The following is a 24,806-nucleotide window of genomic DNA, read 5'->3' as shown; positions in this document are numbered from 1 at the left end:
TCTCTTCCCTTCCTTGACCTCTCTGTCTCAATTTCTGATGATAGACTGTCCACCAATATCCATTACAAGCCTACCGACTCCCACAGCTACCTCGACTACAGCTCCTCACACCCCTCTTCCTGTAAAGACTCCATCCCATTCTCTCAGTTCCTTCGCCTCCGTCGCATCTGTTCTGATGACGCTACCTTCAAAAACAGCTCCTCTGACATGTCCTCCTTCTTCCTTAACCGAGGTTTTCCATCCACGGTCGTTGACAGGGCCCTCAACCGTGTCCGGCCCATATCCCGCGCATCCTCCCTCACGCCTTCTCCTCCTTCCCAGAAACATGATAGGGTCCCCCTTGTCCTCACTTATCACCCCACCAGCCTCCGCATTCAAAGGATCATCCTCCGCCATTTCCGCCAACTCCAGCATGATGCCACCACCAAACACATCTTCCCTTCACCCCCCTTGACGGCATTCCGTAGGGATCGTTCCCTCCGAGACACCCTGGTCCACTCCTCCATCACCCCCTACTCCTCAACCCCCACTTATGGCACCTCCCCATGCCCACGCAGAAGATGCAACACCTGCCCCTTCACTTCCTCTCTCCTCACCGTCCAAGGGCCCAAACACTCCTTTCAAGTGAAGCAGCATTTCACTTGCATTTCCCCTAACTTAGTCTACTGCATTCGTTGCTCCCAATGCGGTCTCCTCTACATTGGAGAGACCAAACGCAAACTGGGCGACCGTTTTGCGGAACACCTGCAGTCTGTCCGCAAGAAAGACCCAAACCTCCCTGTCGCTTGCCATTTTAACACTCCACCCTGTTCTCTTGCCCACATGTCTGTCCTTGGCTTGCTGCATTGTTCCAGTGAAGCCCAACGCAAACTGGAGGAACAGCACCTCATCTTCCGACTAGGCACTTTACAGCCTTCTGGGCTGAATATTGAATTCAACAACTTTAGATCTTAAACCCCCCTCCCCCCATCCCCACCCCGTTTCTTTTCCCCCCCCACCCGCCTTTTTTTTCAATAATTTATATAGATTCTTCTTTCCCCACCTATTTCCATTATTTTTAAATCTAAAACTAAAACCTTTAGTCTTTCCACCCCACCCCCACTAGAGCTGTACTTTGAATATCCTGTTTTCCATTCTTAATTAGCACTTTTCTCAGACAAAGACCACCACCTTCAACACCTCTTTGACCCTTTTGTCTGTGACATCTTTTGATTATTATCTGCTCACACCACACCCTCAATGTGTCTCTTCTCCCCCCCCCCCCCCCCCCCCGCCCCCCCCACCAACCTTAAACCAATTTATATTTCTCCCTTGTTGAAACTATGCTGCAGTTCTGCCGAAGGGCCATGAAGGCTCGAAACGTTAACTGATTTCTTCTCCGCCGATGCTGCCAGACTTGCTGAGTTTTTCCAGGTAATTCTGTTTTTGTTATGAGTTGACTTATGCCGCTTTGTTTCTACCTGTAAAGCACAATAATCCCCGGATGTAGCTACAGCATCCTCTTGTGATCTGGATTAAATACTCATATTGGTTGCATGTGTAGATCTTCAATGTTTCCTAAAGCGCACCAAATTAATATTAGGTGAGATAAGGCTTGACTTGAATCGTTCAAAAAAGGAAAGAAAGAACTTAGATTTATGTAGCTCCTTTCACAACCTGAGGATATTCCAAAGCGCTTCTGAGTCAACAAAGTATTTTAGATGTGTAGTCACTGTTTTAATCGTATTTTTCTAGTGTTTCTCAAAGCTGTGATGTTCTTTTTCATTCCAATTTTTAAAAAACCTGTGTATACACAATTAATTTCATAACCTTCCATCATCATGACAGAAAGATTTGAAAGACAATTTAAAAATAGGTTTGGATTACAAAGAGCATAAGATTTAGGAATAGGAAACAGTTTTGCACCCGGTAAGCTTTTACTTTTGGATAGACTTCAGTCTCACCAACCCACCTTCTCAACATGTTCCTCAATGCCTTCTGTTTCTACAGAAGCATATCTAGTTGCTTTTTGAATCCATTTATGTGATTGCTTCAATAGGCTTGCCAAGAATTCCATATGTCAATTCCTGTTGATGCTTTTTCAAGAGTTTTACATGAGTTTCTTTTTTATTCTTAACTTCTGGATTTTTTAACGTGCATTTGTGATCTATTTCTAAACTGAAATGATTGGTAAGACATCTATCAGAATTACCAGGAATTTCTGTAGGTGGACAGAATTCAAAAAATCTGAGATATGCGGATGACACACTAATTATGGCAGACACAGGAAAACCTACAAAGAACCCTTGGCATATCTGTAACAAACAGTAACAGATATAGATTATCCTTAAACTGTAGCAAGACAGTATGCATAGAAATTGCAAAGAAAAGGATTGCACCTCAATGCAAAATAGCAGTGGAATTGGAAGAAATAAAACAAGTAGAATCATTTTTTAAAATCTAGGTAGCCTCATAACATCTGATGGGAAATAGATTAAGACATCGTAACACTTGCAAACCAAACCTTCACAAAAATGTCAGACTACTTTAGAAATAAGTTGCCGAATTTTTTGTCTAGCGGGCAGATGCACGCCCAACCTGATCAGGAGTAAAATATTGTGTGATATTTCGCTCGGCATGCGCCCGCCATTAATTAAGTGGCCACTTAAGGCCCTTAACAGTCTAATTGACTGTGAATTTTCCTTGCCTATGCGATTTTCTGCTTGTCGCACGGGCAAAATGAGCAGGCGGCCAGCTGACATTTTCACAAACCTCACCCAAGGGTGGGAATTAAAGGGTTCAGCATCGTTGCCAGTGTGAGTAGTGAGGAGTTTTGGAGAATTTGCATCTGGTTGCTTATTGGTACTTGGCAGCTTCATCTCTGTTCGGAGCTTCATTCTTAGCATTTCCAGGCTTCATTTCAGGACCCATTGCTGTCTGCCAGGCCCCTGGAAGATTCAGACCGTGTGGACCCTTCCAGGTATCAGACAGTCTTCCATTACCCTGGTAATTGGGATTGTGGGCTCCGCTGGAGGTGTGGTGGCATGACAATAGTTGTATGCCTCGGTGTGATTAATCTCGGACAGAGGCACCTCTTCTGAGGAGGAAGAGAGGGGCAGATGGGAGAGGAGGCTAGATGTCCTATGCAGCTTCCAGGGGAGTGACCTGTGGGAGGAGAGGCACAGGCACAAGGGGTGCAGGGCCAGCAGATAGTCCAAGGCGGAAAGAGCCGCAGAAGACGCCATTATCCTGCTGCCAAGGTTTACTGGCGGTGATGTTGCTACCTCAATATGTCCGAGGTGCAATGGTGAAGGAGGCTCCACCTCTCGATGGAGAGCGTCACCTCCATTTACCAGATGATTGGGCCTGAGATCAGTTCCGACCGTGTGGGTGGACACCCATGCCAGTGGCTCTGAAGGTCACAGTGGCCCTCATCTTCTTTGTCTCCAGCTCTTTCCAGGGGTCAGTGGGGGATTTATGTGGAGTCTCCCAATCAGCTGTCCACGGTTGCGTCAAGCTGATGACAGAAGCTCTGTTCAGGTAGGTATTGACCTTTATTGTTTACTGTATGGAGGCGGCCAGCCAGGCTGAGCAAGCCAGAGGCTTTTCAGCGATTGCTGGCTTCCTCCACATCCAAGGTGCTATTGACTGCACACGTGGCCACCGAGGCACCAGCGGGTCAACCGGATGCCTTCGTCATCAGGAAGGGATTCCACTCCATGAATGTGCAGATAGCGTGTGACCACAGGATGCAGATTCTGCAAATCTCTGCAAGTCACCCTGGCAGCTCCCATGACACGGACATCCTGAGACACTCCTAGGTGCTGAGGCTCTTCTGTGCTCCAGCCCTACTGGATGGATGGCTATCTTTTGAAGAGGTGGCTCATGAAGCCTCTCCGCCACCCAAGAACAGAGGCAGAGAAGCCTTACAATAGGAGTCATGCCTCCACAAGTGCGGTGGTAGAGAGGACCAAAGGTCTTCTGAAGATATGCTTCTGATGCCTGGACCATTTAGGAGTAGCACTACAATACCCCCCAGATGTGGTGTCACTGATCGTGGTTGCATGCTGCACTCTCCACAATCTGGCACTGGCAAGGGGGGGCCCACTGGAGGAAGAAGATCTTGACGCAGTTCCACAGGCCACAGATGATGAGTCCAGTTGTGAGTCAGAGGAGCACGTTGAGGAGAATGCTGAGGGCATGGAGCCAGACCTCTGTAACCTGCAGGGAGGCAGGAACACCAGGGAAGACTTGATCCAACACTCCTTCAGCTGGGCTACCTAAGATCAGCTTCAAACGCATGCCAGGGCTGCCACCTCCATCCCGAATGTCTGAGAGGACCCTTTCATTTGAACCCAAAGAATGCTCAGTGCCTGTGCAATAAAGCTGAGCCACCTACATCCAGCATTACATACTGGCATTCCCCCGCATCAATGAAATAAAAAGGTGAAGCATATTCAGGCCATGACGACAAAAACATAATTTATATCATTCTGATAGTTCAATAACCTTAACAGAAAGTTTCTGGTATTCAACATCAGACCAGTATACATAAAGATATACATAAACAAAAATGAACATAGAACCACCTGTCCCTCTTGTGCTCATGATGCCTTTAACTTACATTTGCGAGTGCTACATCTAATTGCTTCCCCCTTGCTGACACCAACATTGGAGAGAGCCTGCTGACTCTGCTGTCGTGTTGGCCTTGATGATCTTGGCTGGCCCTGCCTGGGAGGGAGTGGCCAATGCCACTCCTGGCATCTCCCCAGTCGCCGCAGTCTCATCGGTCACTGGTGGCGGGGTGGAGGAGCTGCCACTGTCATCCAGAGCCCCGAGGAGAGTCCGCACAGAAGACAGGCAGCTTCTGTGCCAACTTGAGGTCGCTTTGGACCTCCTTGCACACCATTGATGGATGGGCACCTAGCTGGGATACTGGGTGCCTCATCCATCCCCCACACTGACACTGACCACCTGAGGTGGGTGCCTGTATGAGGTCTGAGCACAACCCCAGGAACCCCTCATTCTGTCCCTGGAGCTGCCTCTCCATGAGTCGCCACTCTCTCAATGGAGGAGACAATGTGCTCAGCCATGATGATCAGCGCATTGATCAGGCACCGCATGGACTCCTCCATCACGGAAACCATGGTACGCGCACCCTCATGGATCTCTGCCAGATCCCCTCTCACGTCTTGCTGGACATCCAGCATCTGCCGCCTCATGGACGACTCCAGAGGCTCATCATCAGCCTTCGACTGAGCATCGTGATCGTTCCCAGCAGTCCTCTGACTGCCGGCGCCCTGGGTGCTCTCTTCCTCCGCCTGCACCTCAAGCGATTGTGAAGTGCCCTCACCAATGTGCACAGAGATACTAGCTTCCGATCTAATGCCCACTGAGGTGCTGGTATCTGCACTGGTGCCTGCTTCAGAGAGCGGGTGTGACGCAGGTACAAATGATGCCCGGTTGCCCTCCAGTGTCAGGGGTGGCCCTTCATGATCCGGAGAGCGAACGTCTGCTGGCAAACCTAAAAGAGAGAAGAAGGACATGTCATTAGTTAAAGTCATTCCACTGTCACTGTGCATGCTAGCTGCCCTGGTGAGACAATGGAGATCTGCATCATGGTGCCCTTGTCTTCCAATGCTCAATGGGGACTCCAGGTTTGAGGCTCACATCAATGAAGAGACTACACTAGACTGGTTGCACAAGCTGAAATTCTCACCCCTGTGCACTCAACTCATACCTTTGTCGTGCACTCAATTCATACCTTTGTCTGGCACTCCTGTCTCTTCACGCCTGGTTGCATGTGGGGCGTGCCGGCTCTTGAGCTCCAGGGTGTCTTGTTCATACCTTGAGAGGATTAGGAGGCTAGCAGGGCTTCCGCTGGTCCATGACCTTTCTATATTGTTGTGGGCTGTCTTCTCCTGAAACACCAGACGAGCATTGATTAGTCCACTCTGTACCTGCAGCACCACTGCAGGCTGGCCAACCCCAGCTGAGTAGTACCTGCAAGGCTCTCAGTCCAAGCAGCCAGGGCTTTACCCCCTTAACCAACTCCAGCGTGATTGACAGTTGGTACTCAGACTGTAGCACCTCTGAGCTCCACGGGGGGCATGGCCAGACCTTAACACGCCTGCACACTGACCCCTGCCAACATGGTACTCACCCTTCCTGAGCGCAGCAGGTAATTGAAGTGCTTCCGGCATTGCACCCAGGAGCACCGCACCACGTCATAGCTGCTGACCAGCGCTGCCACCTCCTCCCATGCTTTCTTAGTGAGGTGCGGTGGCCTCCTCCTCCCATCCCTGGGAACAAGGGTGTCCCTTCTGGCAGCCACCTCCTTCAAGAGGACGGGGAGGCACTCATCAGAGCATCAGAGAAGCGGGGGGCCAAGTGCCCACCCAACGTACCCCTCCTGCCTGCCTTGTCCAGCTGCACTCCAGTCCATAGTGTCGGCTCAGGGGACGTTCTCTGTGGCAGCCTTCCAGCGGTTGCTTGGGCCACTTTTAATTCGGCCGCCGAGTCGCCATTGGGCTCGGCAGCCGACAGATCCCTGCCCCTACTCGGCCCTTCCCGGCCAGTGCAGAGCCACATTTCACGACGGGCAGGCCTTAATTGACCCACCACTGTGAAATCGTGGCCAGGGCTGGATTGTAGGTGGCGGTCCATTTCTCGGCCGCTCCTGGGCCCGCCCGCTGAAGAGAAAATCCTGCCCAAGAAACTCCTATGGAAAGCAGAATGAGATTACGAAAATGCTCCATCTCGTCAATGTTACTGTATGGGTATGAAAGTTGGAAAATAAACAAGACAATGGAGATAAATTAAAGGCAATAGAGATGTAGTTTCTGAGACAGAAGATGATGAGTAGTTGGACAATATTAGTGAACTAGTGAAGTTTTGAAGAAAGCAGACACACAAGGAGCACTTTTACAAATGATTACCAAGAGACAACTACAATTCCTTGAGCATATACTTGAGACAGAGAAACTAGAATATCTGGTAGTGACTGGTAAAATTGAAGGCAGTATAGCAAGAGGGAGACAGAGGAGAAAATACACTGATAGCTTAAGCAGCAGAATAAGTACAAGATTTAAGAACAATATCAAGATGTTGGCTGTTATCAAAGACCATTAAAGTTGGAGAGCCGTGATTTTCGACATTGCAAAACATTGCACCTGAAGAAGATCTGTGTGTGAATCCTTTCACGTAGTGAACAGCTTGTCTGGATCAAATTGTCAATATCATCTTAACATGAATCAGAGTGAGCTGGTAGTAGAGTGATGTGGGAACACTAGAAGTGCAAATTCGATGAAAGTGGGAGTTCAGTCCAGTTTGCGCAGAATTCTGTCAGTAAGCCAAATAGTCAAATTGGCCAACAACATAACTTGGTGGTCATTTTTTCCTGTCTTTTCCTCTTTTGCATAATAGCTGGATTGCCTAAGCACATTATTGCCTGTTACAGCTATCTCTCATGTCATCATATCATATATCTCTCTCTAGAGGAGAGAAACTCTTTAGAGTACCAGAGCTGACTGTTCTTACCCCATTACTCAATCACAATTCTGGTGCCCTTTTGACCCATCCCTCTCTTCCTTTAATCCCCAGGATGCTCTTCTCTAATAACTCCATCTATTAAAAAATATCTCCCTCCCTAATATTTTGATGCCTGACCAGTTGTTCGCAAATGCCTAGGGCGCTTCAGTCAGCTTTCAGTTGTTGCAAATGGAACCATTCAGAACCTGGGCCTGGAAGTCAAATATCTCTCAACTCCTACAAATAGAAAATATTGCATGCTTGTCTGAGAAGAGAAAAAACCCTTAGAGGAAAAAAAGGACAATCCCTCTTCATTCTTTAATTCCGCCTTCTCCCTTTGTTTTCCTTGTTTTTGTTCCTTGATTAAATTGTTTAGCACTTCCTTTTCCCCCTTGCACCTAATTCCCACTATCACCCACTTCCTGTTTTGAGAGTCTCCATTCTTTTTCCAGATTACTCCATTACAATCTTTGGTTCTTTCCGCTTGGCTGTGCTCTCGGAGGTGCATTGATTTGTTTCTGACACCAGCAACACAGTATACATCCTATTCTAGAAATTAACTCAAATTATACTGTTTCATGATGGTAATCTGTCCATAATAGCTTATTAATGTGAATATTAGGCTGCCTCCTGATTGTATTTTTCTAGTGTTTCTCAAAGCTATGATGTACTACTTTGCAGTTTAAATATGAAACTGTATTTATCATGTATTTACAATAGTAATGAATGAGAATTATAATTATAATTCATTGCTATTGTAAATACATAATATTTTAATATTTAATATATATAAATTTATTGAAAGCTTATTACATATATATAATGTATAGAACATTTATAGAAATCTAATAACGTATAGTGCTGGGAATGTTTTTAACTCTGGCTATCTGCATTGTGTTGTATAAAATAGTTTGTTTTTGGTGAAGGAGGTAGTTAGGCAGAAAGTTCTCTGATGTTGCACTTCTGGATCTTTCCATGCAAACATAGTCCCTGTCGCAATAGTCCCTGTTGTTCCTTTTTTCATAAAAGATGGCCAGAAATATAAAATGAGCTTCCCTAATGAATCAGTGTGCAAGTACACCACCTAGGAATGGGTATTGAGTCATATGGCCCAACAAGGTTCCAGTTTCAATCCTTGTTCTATGCAGGGTTGACTTCACTGGTCCCAACTGAGGGGAGAAAAAAAAAAACACCCATCATTTCTGCTCCTAAAAGTTTGTGTGACTCCATGTCTGGATGTTTGATTCAAAGGAAGTGGGATTGCTTGACTGTGATTCTTTTTGTAGTTAAATTTCTTACAATACATTACTACTAAGATGAGTAAAATAACAACTTGAGCAAGCTTTCATGGTGATGGAGGCCCATTGGTAACATACCTCAACATGATTCATTGCCTTCAGAATAGAAGGAAAGGGGAGACTTGGAAAGATGAATAAAAGGAAGCTGTTAGCTATTTACCCAAAACAAATTGGCTTAAGGAATGGGGGACTTAATCATGTGAGGCCATAGCTTAATTATTTGAATTATGTATGAAGAATACTTTTTTCCTCCCCCAATTTTTCTTAATGTTTTTCTCCTTCATTACTTTAGATGGCAATTCATGCTTGGGGCAGCCTTCTGGTACCTTGCTGAAGTGGGCAAGTTGTGACTGGATGCAGTTGACATTATTTGCAATCCACACATAACTGTACTCTTCCCCCTTGGTAAGAAAATTACAAACTATTACACTACTGGTATATAACCTATCTTTTGTACTATTTGAAGCCATTTAGAGATACTGTTATGAATTTTAATTGAAGTTTTTTTGTATCACTTATAATTGCAAATAATTCAATTACAGCAATGGAATCCAAGAGTCTTGAGACTATTTCCTTGAAATTGTCTTGTGCTGCTTCCCTAAACTTGATTGCCAACTTTACACCAAACAGCACTGCAGTTTATAATCTATTGTTATGATCCCAGCTGAGGTTACCACTGGACAAGCCTGATCCCCAGGGTGGAACCCAGCTTGACAGAACCTTACTTTTATTTGTTCGTTTAGATACGTGGAGAGGGGCTACTGAACAGAGTCACCGGAGTCAGCTAATGAACTTTTAACAAAAGCATAAAACATTTATTAAAAAGGAAAAGATGAACCATATTAGAATACTCCTTCACCCACATCTGTACCTTCACAGATATATACAGATTTGTAAGGATAACACAAGTTACAAAAGCTATCTAATACTCTAATGTTCACAGTAAGTACAGGCCATTTAACCAATTGGCAACCTGTGGTCAGACACACCACACTCTGCAACCAAGTGACAGATGCCACCCCAGACAAATGCTATAGGTCTCTCCTCAACTACCCCCAGACGCTTGATACACCGTGAGCCAACCAGTCTCACTGAGCTCTGTCTTTCACACAAGGGTTTCCAATCTCCACTCTCCAAGAGCTCGCCTTGGAACCTTTTCCCAAACCAACAGTTTCTCTCAGATGCCTTCCGCAAGGGTTCATCTCCAGGGCTTCAAACTCTCCTTCCAATGTTCCTCTTCCTTGGGTCACCATATGTGTTCAATCTTTCCTCCACACTCTTTCTCATTGACTCAGCTGTCAGCAGTACACCACTGCTTCACATGTCCATAGCAAAGAGTTACAGACCTTCAGTTGTCTCTTTAGACTTTCTGACTTCTCACAAACCTTTATATCGCTTTGACTTGGCTTCTGGCAGCTTTCATCCCTTTAAGCTAGAAGCTTAGAGCTTTTCTAGCCCCTCACTCTTAACTTCACTTAACAGGACCTTTTCTAGGTTCCTGCCCTTCCTTTGACTAGAAGGCCTGCTTGGGACTTCCTCCTGTTCCACTTCCCTGGCTTCTGGGGGACTTTCTTCTTTAGCTTGGGACAGGTTGTCTGCCTGCTTTGCTCCAGTCCTTCCCTGGCAGTTACTTTCAACCAGCTTTAGCTTTTAACTGGTTATCTGAGCCTTCTAGGCTGCTTCTGCCTGGCAGCTGTCTTCAAAACTGACTGAACTCAAACAGCTTTCAAATCAAACCGCTGTTTCTAGTTTCTTCTGTGTGTGTGTCTGTGGGAGGGACCTGCCTCTCTGGACCCCTGTTGCTAGGCAACAGCCCAGTTTTTCTAATCGTGTTTGCTTAAATTCTCTTATAGTCTTAAACTCTCATTCGAAATGCAGGCACCTTTTAAAGTGAAACTGAAACTCAACTTGACCTTTTCTTAACCCACAAATACAGAAATACAAATTAAGCTTAAACTTTAAAGCTAAAACTCATTCCTAACATCCACAAATACAAATGTAACTTACTTAAACTATCTCTATTTCCTAACATTATATCACATCAAAATTTCTGCTGCCTGAATGCAAGGTATATTATATAGCTGTCCTCTTGTACACACTCTTGTACTCTTTCTCACTTACCGCCCCCGACATGCTTTCTCTTGGACATTATATATGACTCTTTATTCATTGGGAGGACTTGGATAAGCAGTTTCTTGCAATTAACCCTGTATACGGCTTTGCATTTGAATATATTTAATAAGGTTGTTGGCTTGTCAGAACAGTCCTGTGTAATTCTTTCCATCATAGCTATTAAAAGTTTATATGAAATGGGTTATGAGAATGTGCACTTGTTTGTCAAAGGGTAAGTCTTTATCTTGATGCAGCTGAAGCATCTTCAACCAGTTATTCATTGTGATCTAGTATATATGCTGTAGTCAGGAGGAAGCTGGCAACGCAGACACACTTTAAAGGTAAGCTATACTCTTCCTGGAGTTCCTAGTTCTAGATAACCAATAAAAAATGTTAGATTTAGTGATAATATAGAACTGAGAGTAGGATGGACAAGGAATGGAAAATGTACGAGTCCCCTTGCTGTAAATTGCATTGTTTTAGTTTGCTGAAAACCAGTATTCTAGCACATACTTCGGGTTTCTAAACCTTCGCCTAGCCAGCCTGCACCCAATGCATAGTCAGCAGGCACATTGTCATTTGTTGGGTTAGCAAACAAGTGACACAAACTAACACACATTAAGCAATTTCAGGAAAGGCCTTGTAACAAAGGCCAGAATTTTCCATCCGCATTGGCATTGGGCGCATGGCGGGCGTGATGGACAATATGGCGAGAAGGCCAAAAATCAGTTTCACGACATCGTGAAACCAGTTTGCAATATTCTGCCCCACCCGTCGATGGCGGGCCTCCTTCCCTGCTACTGCATGTCGGGAGCGTCATTTTAATACATACGCATATAATTATAAGCCCTGCTTGCTGGAATCATTCTCCCCATGTGAGATCATCCGGCATGTCAGTGGGAAAACACGCCGGCCCAGAACACGTCTTGACAAGTGTGAAATGCAGAAGTCAGGACTTAGCGTTAGGGCCTTGCTCACTTCGCAGACGTCTGAGCAGCAGAAGATTCTGGAGCCCTAGAGCTACCAGACCCTGGAGGAACACGTGCATTACATGCTGGATGGATTTTCATGGACGTGGCTCTACCGCGAAGCAGCTCAGGGAAGGTGGAAGGTCACCATCGATGTCTGGGGTCTGCTTCGGGACATCAGTGTTTTGGCTGTGGGCTGCTAGGGTTGATTGTCAAGGGGGTAGAGAGAAAGGTCGAGGTTTGAGAGGAAGGTGTACTGGAAGCATGGGAGAGGAAGGTCTAGGTTTGACTGGGAGAGGAAGGTGTACCAGGGTGGGAGGTGGTGATGTTGGGAGAGGGGGAGCGATGGTGTTGGGTGGACAGGGTGAGGTTGGGATGGGGGGAACGATGGTGTCGGGAACGGGGTGAGGTTGGGCTGGGGGGGGATGGGGTGAGGTTGGGATGGGGGTAGGGGGCGAGATTTGGGGGGGAAACGATGGTGTCGGGGGGTGGGGATAATATTGGAAGGGGGAATGATGGTGTTGGGGGAGGGTGTAAGGTTCGAATGGAAGGAAGCGGTGAGGTTGGGGGGAAACTAAGGTGTCGGTGGGGTGGGGGTGAGGTTGGGGGAAACGATGGTGTCAGGGGATGTGAGGTTTGGAGGGGGATATGATGTTGGGGGCGTGTGAGGTTAGGGGGGGAATGACGGTGTTGGGGGAGTGTGAGGCTGAGAGGGGGGGAACAATGGTATCGGGGGGTTGAGGTTAGGAAGGGGGAAACGATGGTATCTGGAGGGTGAGGTTGGGAGGGCCGGAGCGATGGTGTCGGTATGGTGGTGAGCGGAAGAGGGAGTAGGCAGGAGGAGAATGAATGCAGCAACTGAGGAGGTAGGTGTAAGGGAAGGAGTTTGGAGAGGGGAAGGAGTCTGGGGGTGAGGAGGGAGGTCTGGCGGGCGGGGGTGGAGGGAGTTCGGGGGGAAGTGGAGCAGTTCCTGTGGAAGTGGGGGAAGCAGACCGGGAGGGAGGAGGAGGGGCAAGGAGCCCGGGAAGGAGGAGAGAGTTTAGAGAAGGTGAAGGAGACCGGGGTGGGGAAGGAGTCTTGGGGGGTGGGTGTGTGCGGGAGGAGGAGTTGTGGTGGTGGGTAGGGGGGTGGGAGAGGAGGAGGAGGAGAAGGGAGTTGTGGTGGGTGGGAGTCTGGAGGGGGCCAGGGAGCCCATGAGAGGAGGGAGTAAGGTCAGGGGCATGTCCAGGTGAACATGTGGTTGGGGGCGGTGCGGCCTGTGAAGTTGCTGACTGCATCCTGGGGAGTGAACTGAGGGTGAGTATGGTAGGAAGGAATGGTGAGTATGAGAGAGGGCAGAGTAAGCCGGGAGGGTGAGGGTGTGACGGTAGCAGTAGAAGGGACGGCAGGGGTGGTTGGTGGGAACTCTGAGGCAGACATGGACCCTGGGGATGGGAAGAAGGAAGTCGGGGAGGTCACTGTCAATGGAAGTGCGTTTCTTGGGTAAATAGGGAACGTGCACATTCACCTGAACATTTTGGAAGGAAAAGGGTTCTGGTTGGTAAGTGACGGTGGGGAAGTGGAAGGTGGTGCCAGGGGGCCAAAAGTGATGGGGGAGAGGGCGTGGGTGACTGGGGGACGGGAAACAACAGGGGAGCTGAAAATATACTTTAGAACCACCATGCTTCTGAAATCGAAAGTGAGAGGACCCTCATGTTGGGTGGGCAGAGATGCAGGTCAGCTCAAATGAATAACTGAAAGAGAACCCCAGAAGGCAACATTGAAAATGCTCAGGATATTGAGATGAGTGTGATCGAGGAGTGTGCGTGGGAGAATGCTTGCAATAGGTTCCGAAAGGCCCTGCCACACAGCCTTGTTTCAAACATGGACAAAAGAGCTGAACTAGAGAGGTGAGGTGAGAGTGACTTCCCTTGACCTCAAGGCAGCATTTGACCGAGTGTGGCATCAAGGAGCCCTAGTAAAACTGGAGTCAATGGGAATCGGGAGCAAAACTCTCCACTGGTACCTAGCGCAAATGAAGATGGTTGTGGTTGTTGGAGTTCAATCATCTCGGCTCCAGGACATCACTGCAGGAGCTGGTCAGGATAGTGTCCTCGGCCCAACCATCTTTAGCTGCTTCAGTGCATCAATGACCTTCCTTCCATCGTAAAGTCAGAAGTGGTGATACTCGCTGATGATTACGCAACGTTCAGCGTCATTTGCAACCCCTCTGATACTGAGATAAATGCAAAATACTGCCGATGCTGGAAATCTGAAACAAAAACAAATTACTGGAAAAATTCAGGTCTGACAGCATCTATGGAGAGAGAAACAGAGTTAATGTTTTGAGTCCGTATGACCCTTCTGATCTCTGAAGAAGGGTCGTATTGACTTGAAACGTTAACTCTGTTTCTCTCTCCACAGATGCTGTCAGACCTGCTGAGTTTTTCCAGAATTTTGTGTTTTAATCAGATACTGAAGCAGTCCATGTCCAAATGCAGCAAGACCTGCACAATATCCAGGCTTGGGCTGACAAGTGGCAATAACATTCATGCCACGCAAGTGGCAGGCAATGACCATCCCCAACAAGATAGAATCTAACCAATCCCCTTGACATTGTGACATTACCATCACTGGATGGGATGAGGGCGTGAGCTCCAGAAGATATGAGCCTGATGGAGATGTGAAGGTGTGTGTGAGTGTTAGCGGTGTTGTCCCTCGAGGTTGAGATCCCTGTGGATGGGTGGTGGGTTTGTGAGTGTGAGAGTTGAGAATGATGAGAAGAGTGACTTACCCTGGCGGATCAATGAGACCATTCATCCACTTCCTGCACTGGATGGCTGTCCTCTTTTGTAGGGCCATGGCGCTGACCACCGCTGCTAGATTGGTGACCTTGTTTGCTGGTCTTTGGCCAGAGTGGGGGAAGAGGACTTTGCGGTCGGCCTCCACTGCACCCAGTAGGCGCTTGAGGGAGGCGTCATGAGACCTGGGGGCAGCATGTTTCCTCCCTTTGGCAGCCATCAGTTCCTAGCAGCTTCCTATCCCTTGAAGAATGCTAGCTCTGTGCAGGGGTGGCCTTTAAATACCGTGCCCGGTTTACTGAAGGCCTGAGGTGACGGCGGAGTGGACGAATCAGAGGCCGCCTTGCTAGCGACCTGACGTGTTTCCCAGGATGCATAATTACTGAGGTGGGAATGGGATGATGCAGCGTGAAAAGCCGCCATTGCAGCTGGTGGGTAAAACGTCCTTTTTCCCGCCTGCTGTCGCACTTAGTGCAAATCTGGGACCATTCTGCTTGAAGTTTCAAGAGAAATTATGGTAGTTAATAATTTAAATTTGTACCTTTTCATTCTAAAGAGATGCCCTCCAGTTATATATCTTTTCAAATTGAGTGTTTTGAGATGATGCTATCTTCTATATTAGTCGTAATGTGAACAAGAAAGACAATTATTATATTCACTGATTTAAATCATTTTCACCTACGAATGATGGTTGAATCTTTCTCAAAAATGTAATGAATTGAGAGAATCTGGGGGATGATGATATAACTTCTTTTGCCTCGGCTATGTAATCTTAGAATTGATCAGATATATATTTGAGAGTTCAGTAGACTGCAGTTTGTTAAGCTGGAATATTTTAACCCCCCATAGAGGTTATTTGGAAATGATTCAAAAGAGCTAATTTATAACTGCTCTTGGGGAAGTGTGTATGAAGGAGCATTTCAACATACCAATTTTCTCAGATCTTCACTGTGCATTTATAAAACACCATAGAAGTTCTGTTTTTTCTGTGCATCTTTTTGCAGTTAGGTTAACTTTAAATCACTATATAGTTGTAACAATACATGCGAAGATAATTTTAAGAACAGGTTTTTGCTCTTGGTGCAACCAGAGTCTGCATACATAGGGTAGTATCGAAAGCAACTAGCCACTGTTTTTAAATTCTTGGGCTTTGAACTATATGTGATTTACATGCACTTATTCTTCCACGGTTATGGGATATTGGGACAACTATTAAAATTAAATTGAATGTACTTTTTTTCAATCCTAAAATGCAAACTTGGAGTTGTATCATACCACATAGATGAGAATGGCCCTACTTGCAGTCTCTGACTGGTAGTATCAACCTGGCAGTGATGGGAAGCCACAATTGGCCTCAGTGCCCCTAGGATAGCAAGGGGTGAAAGTCAGAATTCACTTTTCTGGCTGAAATGTGAATGAAAGCTGCTCATGCCTGGTGTGTGTGGAATTGTATACAAGAATGATTCATGAGAGGGGAGGAAGGAAACAAAAAGAATAGGGATATAAAATCCCTGGTAGGTTTTGTAGTTTTTAAATGCTTAAACATTATATATTTATTTTATGCTGCCAATATTTGCAAAGTGTATGGGTGGTTTATTTAAAATGTTTAAAATCACTAATGGGTATAAATTTAATTTAAAAAAAAAAGACTGCTGAGCAAGGTTTTGGGTGGGATGTGGGAAGCCATTCAAGGTCCTGGCTATCATGTTCCTTCAAAGTCAGAGTGTTATGCAGACTGGTCAAATTGTAGGTTAGCTTTAGGAAATTATTCTTTGTGGGTAAATGTTCAGTTCTTGGGAGAGTTTTTGTTTAATAGCTATCTGGCATTTCAGGGCTAAATTGGGAGAAAACATTATCCCTAAACTAAGGGGATGAAGAGGTGACCTATTTCATGACCTTTGCTAAAGCTGCTTTTTTTATATAGAATACCAAAGGTTTTGCAAATATAGTTAAATGCTTTCAGATTTGTGTATTTATTGCTTCTCTTTGTGGGTGAGCTAAAACATTGCCCTGGCTGGCATTGAGAAGTTGCCAAGTGGCAAGTAGCAGAAAAATCCTGCATGTTAACTCCCTGGAACATTGCGTTGGAAGATCAGCTGCACAATGTCAAACACTTTCTGTGTTGAAAAACTGAATTTTTGGTTAAAATGCTGCCATTGTATTCCTAACTCATATTCGGTTAATTAAATGTAAAAAGAAAACAATCCTGAATTTAGTTGGAGAGAATTCCTATTAGCTGCTATAACAAAAAAATGCATTTCCTCAACAGCTGCTTTCTATTTAAATTGTCTAAACCCTTTTACTGTGACCTGGTTAGTGAACTTGTACTGTGCAGTTGTGTATTACCTAAAGTCAACTTCTGTATTGGCAATTTGTATGAAGGTACTTCAGAGAAAGATGTTTTTCATCTCTTCGGTGTGTGGCTCAACAGCAACGTTTTAAGAAGAACAGTGATCATACTGAGGCTTTGTTTCTAGGAACTGTGCCTCAGCAGCAGCAAATCTCTGTGAAACCACATAGCATGGGTGGAACCCCATAGAGGCCAGTGTTAACTGAACCCAGGGCCCTTTTGAGAATTGTTGGAACTAAATGATTTACCATTTTATTTTTAGGTTTGCTGACATGGGTAATCTGATTAAGGTGCTAACCAGGGACATAGACCACAATGCTTCACATTTTTTCTTGGATTTTGAAAGTAAGTTTGATCCTTCACAGCTGGTGTATACAAAATATGTTCTGTCTCACCAGAGTGAAGGCCAGCACAGGTATCAGAAACGCACGCAACAGCGGGATACTGTCACTTAACAATGGTTGCATGACCTCTCCATTGTGGCTGCAAACTTCATCCCATGATTTAATTGTCTTTTTTGTTTTTGTTTAAAAAGCTTTTTAATTTCCATTCACCAATTCTCAGGTCCTTTTTGTCAGGGTGGCTGTTATGCCTGCAAGCAGCTTTAACTACTTCAACACCTCTGTCTCCGGGGAAGGGGATAAACATTAGTGACATCTGGCACATGTTACTGCTAACAGTGTAACCAAGAAAACCACGCAGCATTTCTAGTTTAAGCAGTTGGCACAGCTGGTAAAATGCTTTACCTGTAGATGATATAAGCCATGTGAGCTGACAATGAATTTCTATCACATGCCTTGTAGTCTTTTAAAGACTTTTTTTTGCATTGCTCCTCACTTTGGGCTGTTCTACATTTAAGGGGAAAAAAAAAATCGTTTTTTCTTCCTTCTTGTCTTGGCAGGTACCTTAACATGGGGAACCTTCTTAAAGTTTTGACATGCACAGATCTTGAGCAGGGGCCAAATTTTTTCCTTGACTTTGAAAGTGAGAATGCTCTTCATTTTATATTCTTTTTCTGCCTGCAGTAGACTGCATCTCTTTTGCACTGCACTTGTGTTTGATGCATGTTTAAATTGCTTTGCATGGTAAAGCTGGAAGGGTCAGCACTGTTTTTCATTTTTAATTTCCAATCTGACCCAATCACTAAATTCTTGCAATTGTATGATGGGGACTGAAGTACATTGCATAATAGATGTGAATTCAGATGTGGCTGACTGGTGAAATATGGAAGGGTCTCATGATACCTTCATTTAAAGAAAAATTCCATTTTACGTGTTTACACATCAGAAATGATGTCTGTACACAGTTAACTTTCTACCAATCTGTTTGATCTGAAAGACTTTCATTCTTGCAGATTTCTGTTTGCATTTACTTTTGTTTAATTTAATTGATAATTTGTCTCTTTAATTTGTTAAAGGTTTAATTTTTTATTTGCTGCACCATATTGAACATTGTTGACCAATTAAATAATTGGGTACTTTGTTCGTAAATAAATGCTAGACTTCTGCTTGGGGAAAAGTTATAAACCTTTTATACACTCTTCTTTATGTTTCTGGATGGTTCAGCGTCCAGGTAAGAACTTGGAATTTTTTTTGGGACTTAAGTAGGTCTTTAACATATTGCCCAGTCAGCCTTATCTGCTCATCTCAACTTGAATTAGTTTGGTTGCCATCTTTATTGCTTTAGTTGCTTGGCTTGCAGAAATGTACAAAGCATGTTGTACAAGAGTCTGAAATAAAACAGTAAAACAGAGCTTTGGAGCTCCATGCATCCTTTTCCTGCTATATGCTGATGTTTCTGAATATGAAATGCTTCTGCACATGGAGTGTAAGTTGATGGCTGCATCTGCCTGCTCATTGTAACTATGTTAGAATACTATTATTAATTCTATCACAGTGTGTCACTTCAGTACAGGCACCATGTAGTACACTTCATAAAGTTAGTTTTAAATATACTTTAACTACACTCAGCCATCCTTCCATATCCCTAATCTGCATCCACATCCCTAATCTGCCAATGAGCCTACTTTTGTTAAGTGAGGAAATTAAGCAAACGACTTTCCACTATTCGGCGTCAACACAACTTTATTCAGTTGCTGAGAATTGTACTTGCTGGCAGGATCAATTTTGTTAATGACTTTACTGCCATAAGGTGTGCTGCAACACCTTACTGCCTAGGCAACAATTTGTTAAAACTCATCACAGTTGTAACTGACAACACTGATATGTAACCTTGTCTCTGCAGTTTATATGTATGGGCATATAAAAATACTGTGGAAAGGGCTGCTTTGAGGTTATTTGACTGACAATATTTAATGGCTGAAGCACTGGAGTAACATTTTCGTGCGATAACAGTTCCTAATGTGTGTGCAGGCAAAGTTAATTTCTAAGCATGAAAGCATTAACTTAAATTGGACACTGTTTTGCCAGAGTGTGTTGCCCTATAATTATTAGTGAGAAAAATGTAGTTTGCTAGAGGCCAACATGGGACCCCATCACCCAAGTCTTTAACTGCATGGTGCTTGTATTTCACCCTAGTCCCTCCTGTGACTTTCTGAAAATTATACAGTAATCTTGTGAACTGGAACTAGCATATTGCATGGTATCTCTGCATTTGTGTATATCATTTTTATTTGTTGCTGTGTTTAGGATTGAGATGAAGGAAAATTATGATTATCTGTGCTTAAAAAGTTATGAAAATAATTGTGTACTAATTTACATCACACTGAGCTGTATTTTCTACTCTGATTACTGTTTTATTCCTGCTTATAACTAAGAATGTCATGTTCTCTGGTTTGTCCCTACTGACAGCACCTATCAAACTTAAACTTAATTTGTCGGTGGAACCTAAAGTGCCTTGCCAGCTATTTAGTGCATTGCGTAGAAAGCCAAAATAAATAGTGGCTTTTCATTCTCCCCTCCCTGCCCCCTTGCTTTCCCAAGGATCCGATCCTATTCGCAGTTAATTCCCAATAAGACACAGCTGATGTTACTTCACTCCAGAGCAGTCTCTAGTTGAATAAGTTAAGAGGGCACCTCCCACCCCCCATAATATAAAATACCACAGCAATGATGAAGCTGGTCAGGTTTATCCCTTCTCTGTAATCAGTGTCTCTGAATTGCCTCCGTCCCTAAACCACCTTGATGATAACAAGTAAGGTCATATGAAACATTTATATTACAGGATTACTTCAGATAGAAGCATTGCTTGCCAGCACTTTGAAATCCAACCCACTAACATTGCAGGACAGATTCTATAGCCAAGATGGCAACAAACAACGTGTAATTGTTCAGAAACACAATTTGACTAATTTCTCTACACTTCAGTCCTCCTTTAATGACTGGGGAAGTTCCATTCTGCCAGGGGCAGCATTTAAATTGCTTCTCTGTGTCAGTTGACATTGAATATGTAGGGAAACGCTACCTCTGGAGGCAGAGTTTAGTTTCCCCTTACTTGCCTTAAAGCACTGTCCCTATCAGGGCTACTATGGGCAGGTATGTCTACAGGTAAAGGTTTTTACTGTTACTGGCCGGTTAAACCAACAATTAAATCCCTTGCTTAAATGGTGCCAATGATGCCATCATTTTGAGATTTGCAGGGATGAGTAACATAAAATATTAATTTGATGTATGCAAAAGATGAAATACTGCTCTGCGAGACAGAATTGTCACTTTTATATTTTACTGGTTTGAAAGATAATTATTTGTTATTCTCATTGGCTAATACTCATTTAAAATACTGGTCTTATCATGAACAGTTGATTCTATCTATTTGTCTAAAGTGGCAAATTGTGGTTGCTGTAAGATTAAGCCTTATTAGAAATTGGAGTTTGGAGATTCATCTCACCCCTAAGACCCATTTTACATATATATTTTATATATATATTTATGTGTGTGTAATATATAAATATTATATAGTGTGTGTATGTGTGTCTATATATATATATATATATAGATATATATATAGGTATATGTATGTATATATTTGCTTTGTATTTGTGAACAAATGCTTTAAAGCCATTGTTTTGTCATGCTGAGCTATTTGCTGCACTTCAGTAGATGGGACTGGCTTTTTAATCTACTAAATTTGCATTGTTTGAATAAGATTATTTCATGTCAACCAGTGAATAAGGAAGACTAGGTGATACTTATAATTCTGACCTTTTTGCCCTTGTTCAGTGGAGATAAGAAGTTCTGAATATTTCATAGCTTTGTGCTTATAGCAGATTGAAGCTTCACTGTTATTGTGGTCATAAGTGCTTATAGTCCTTCTGCACGCTAAATGTATGCTTCAGATGCTTTGTGTGATGACTGTTCTTGCTTGCAGTAACCTGAAACTATTCATATTTACATTTTATGCAACAAATTCAAACTGTTCATGGTTGCTCTGTTTTTGTAGTAAATTTTATGGGTCAATATTTGCTGCTAAACAGTGTTCTGTGTGCATCTATTCTACAGTCTTCTGCAGTGTTTCTGATCAGTCATTTTCAGTGAAAATGTCAAAGACTGTTGATTATACTTGTGTACTTAAGTGTTCACAAAGCCAAAATATTTTGGCACAATTTTTCATAACACTGAAAAACATGAAGCCTCCTGTTCCAATGAAGCTAACGTTTTCCCCACATCACTAAATATAAACCAGTCGTTACTAACCTTGGTCAACAGCCCTATTGATTGTCCATGTTTTTGTAATTTATGTTACTTGTGTCCTTTTTGTCTGCAACTTTTTTAATTACAGGTGAAAGTTTTTGCATACCTCCTTAACTGTGTGTTATAACATTCTTAATCCATTTTGTTTTCTACGTTTGTTTAAAATATTTGCAATAATTACAATTATGTGTCATTAGGTTATTCATGTGCCAGTTACAACAATGTATTATTGACCTATGATAAATGTTTGATTCTGGGGGCTTATTTATAGATGAAGTGATTGTTAAGTAATTGGAAAACCACAAGAGTATTTGTTTTTACAACCCAACCAGTCAACGCTGGTGTAGGTTCTCTTTGAAGAAGGAAAAAAATTAATCTGTTTGAATACAATTGGTATTGTAAGTTGACAGTAACTACCAATGGTCCAGTAGAATTCTTCAGAATGCATGTGAATTTAGTATATAGCATCTGAGAGATATGTTTGTGTGCATCACAAAATTTAATTCAAGTTAAGCCTCTGAAATATTTGCATCCATAACTCACTTAGTTTACTCAGTCATTCAACAATTTTGTTCACTAAAAGTATACATTTTTAAAACTTGAATTCACTTTCTGTGAAGTTTCTTTATGCCAATTTATAAGGGGGAAAGGGAAAGTAATATAAATGGTTTTCATAATATATAGCAGCTTTAACTTTAGACATAGTGATTATTTTAATTCAAGTAGTTTGGTAGGAGCATGAAAATCTGAAAGATAACATCATTGATACAGTCTTGTCTCACAACATTTATTTTCTAAAATTGGTGTGTCAATAAAAGTAATAGTAGTAGACAATAGAATCAAAGGGACAAATTGTTGATGCCTGAAACTAGGTAGGTTAGAGTTGAGTCAGAGGTCAAAATGCAGAAAATCTGAAAAAAGAACCCTCCCACTTCAGTTGAATGGAGGCAGGACAAGGGGCGGGCAACCAGTCTAATCATGAGAAGAGGGTTGATTATTTAAATATTATAATCAGGCTGACGACCTCCATTTTAACGGCCATTCTATTTTTAACTAATTTCTACTGGGTGTCCCAGGCCATGGGACACCTGGCAATTACAAGGGTGTGAGAAGAACCTAAACCATAAGATAATGGCCTTTGCAGCGCTGCTTATAGGCCAGGAGGAGCAGTTGTTTTCCATCCAGATGCAACAAGCTACCCAGGGAACCCACAGTCCGGACCCTCCAACCACCATCAGATCCCCAGCAACTATCCCCCCACCCCCACCACCCCAACACAATCTTCTCACTCCCCCTGCTCTTGTAGGCTTTGGCTTTGTGAAAACAGGTCTTCAGCCTGTCAGTTAGGCTGCCTGTGGGCCAGGAACGTAACAGGAACAATATTTCAAGGAGCCTTGCAATCAAAAATAACATTTGAGAAATCTGCTCTTTCAGGTTGCCCAACCTTACAACAGCCCAGCTGCATGGGACTTGTCTCCAGGCTAAAATCTAGGCCAAATTTACTTAACAGTAAATACATAAAGAACCAAATGTGTGGAAAGAAATCAATTAAAGCAGCAGGCCCAAAGTCCCTTGCATCATTCCTATAATGTGTGGATAAGAGATGAAGAAGAAAGAAAGCTGTTTTAAGATTGATTTTTAGGAACATTTGTTCCAATGATATTGAAGTTTTGCAGCAATTAGATTTGACTTTGTTGGTGTAGAATGAAAAATTCTACAAAAAGTGTGCTGGATCACCCCAAAGGTTGGCCAGGTAGGCTGATCATTGTTCTCTACTCAAGCACCTTCCACACATACTATAGGGCTGTAATTAGTTCAGAGAAAGCCACATACTAGCATGTATAGAAACATTGTCATGTTTTCATAGAATGGGTAGTGCTATATTTGTTCTTTTACTCCCCCATCTTATAAAGCCCCATGACCTACACCACTGCATTAGTGTGATGTTCTCTCTTTTCTCCATGTTTCCAAAGCTGGCCTGTTCACCCTTTTCACGTATTATTCATTGAATCCATAGTAATTCCCAACCATCTAGAACAAATACATATACAAAAAGTATTGTATCAATGCTCTTAGTAGCTTCAGCTACAAGCAGAGCTTTTTACAATTTGTATGGTTGCTGATTGTTGCTAGTTACCTGCAGTCAATAATGATGTAAAAACAAGCAAAACAAATGAGTACAAACAAGGGTCGTAACTGAAATTTTTATCTACGAATTAAGTAACTTCACTTGTCCCAGCAGGGCTGCTTTCACTCTGTTTGACTGCATGCACTGATCCATGCAATGTGCTGTTTGCAAGAAAACAAACCAAGTGCCTCCACAGTTAGGACAATGCATCAGTGCCAAATTCTGCCAAAGGCTTTAAAAATTCTAAAATGAAATGCTGTGTTGTTTGGTACTTTTAATGCATAAAATGCTTCTCAATAAAACCTAAAACTGCTGTTCGCCTCATTTGTCTTGCATTCTGAAACTGCAGCTCTAAAGAGCAGCTCTGCTGTATGTCCATCAGTACTCAAAGCAAACTTGCTAAATGGGGAAAAACCTGAAGATAGATGATTGCTCTGGTTCAAAAATGCTGATCCCAATGTGTCGAGCTATTCCAAGTCGAACCAATGACCAAGCAGCAGGTAATCAAGTAGATAATTGATTGCATCTGCATTGAAGCCCAGGTCGCAGGTTAAATGTTATTTCAGCCGTTTTGTTCATGTTTCCTGAATATCATTCAATCATATTCAGATTGATTAGAATTTGTAGCCTCATGGAATATTTCTCTCAACTTTACCTAACTGTACTGTCAATTGGACTAGTACATGAAGATGCCTTTGGCAGATAGATCCTGCCTTCTGCTGAGGCAATTCCTCCTCCAGTTACCTCCCTGCTTATGAGCTGACACTGTGATAATATTCCTATGGTGTAGGATGAACATTTAAAGATAGATTACTCACTTTGTACAATCATTCTTATTCTTTCAATGGTGTGCATTCTCCTCATATGCTTCAACTTAACCACCCTCTTAGGCCCTAGAGGATGGAATCTTTTGAGGATTAGAATTTTGCTAGTTGGGTAGAAAATTAACTGCTGCTATGGCACAGGTCCTCAACATTTGGAATACAGAAGTAGAAGACTGGTAGGGATTTGG

The 24,806-nt window shown here is 43.4% G+C and overlaps 1 protein-coding gene across 20 annotated transcripts in view; it reads left to right on the top strand.

Moving 5' to 3' along the window:
- Positions 1–24,806, top strand: part of fam49bb (family with sequence similarity 49 member Bb) — a 227,242-nt gene that overhangs the window by 167,824 nt on the left and 34,612 nt on the right. For 8 of the 20 annotated variants that reach the window (XM_078539993.1, XM_078539979.1, XM_078539980.1 and 5 more), the window contains 2 exons: positions 9,100–9,212; positions 17,919–18,001. In XM_078539993.1, coding sequence (XP_078396119.1) covers positions 17,929–18,001 — 73 coding nt within the window. In that variant the 5' untranslated portion in view covers positions 9,100–9,212; positions 17,919–17,928. Of the gene's footprint in view, positions 1–9,099; positions 9,213–17,279; positions 17,363–17,918; positions 18,002–24,143; positions 24,295–24,806 lie in introns of those variants that run through there. The other 12 variants (XM_078539987.1, XM_078539988.1, XM_078539992.1 and 9 more) reach the window with 5 other exon arrangements.

This window comes from Cetorhinus maximus, chromosome 4 (assembly GCF_964194155.1).
Source record: "Cetorhinus maximus chromosome 4, sCetMax3.hap1.1, whole genome shotgun sequence".
NCBI lineage: Eukaryota > Metazoa > Chordata > Chondrichthyes > Lamniformes > Cetorhinidae > Cetorhinus > Cetorhinus maximus.
Note: the sequence above shows the minus strand (reverse complement) of the source record. Positions and strands in the feature narration are given on the sequence as shown.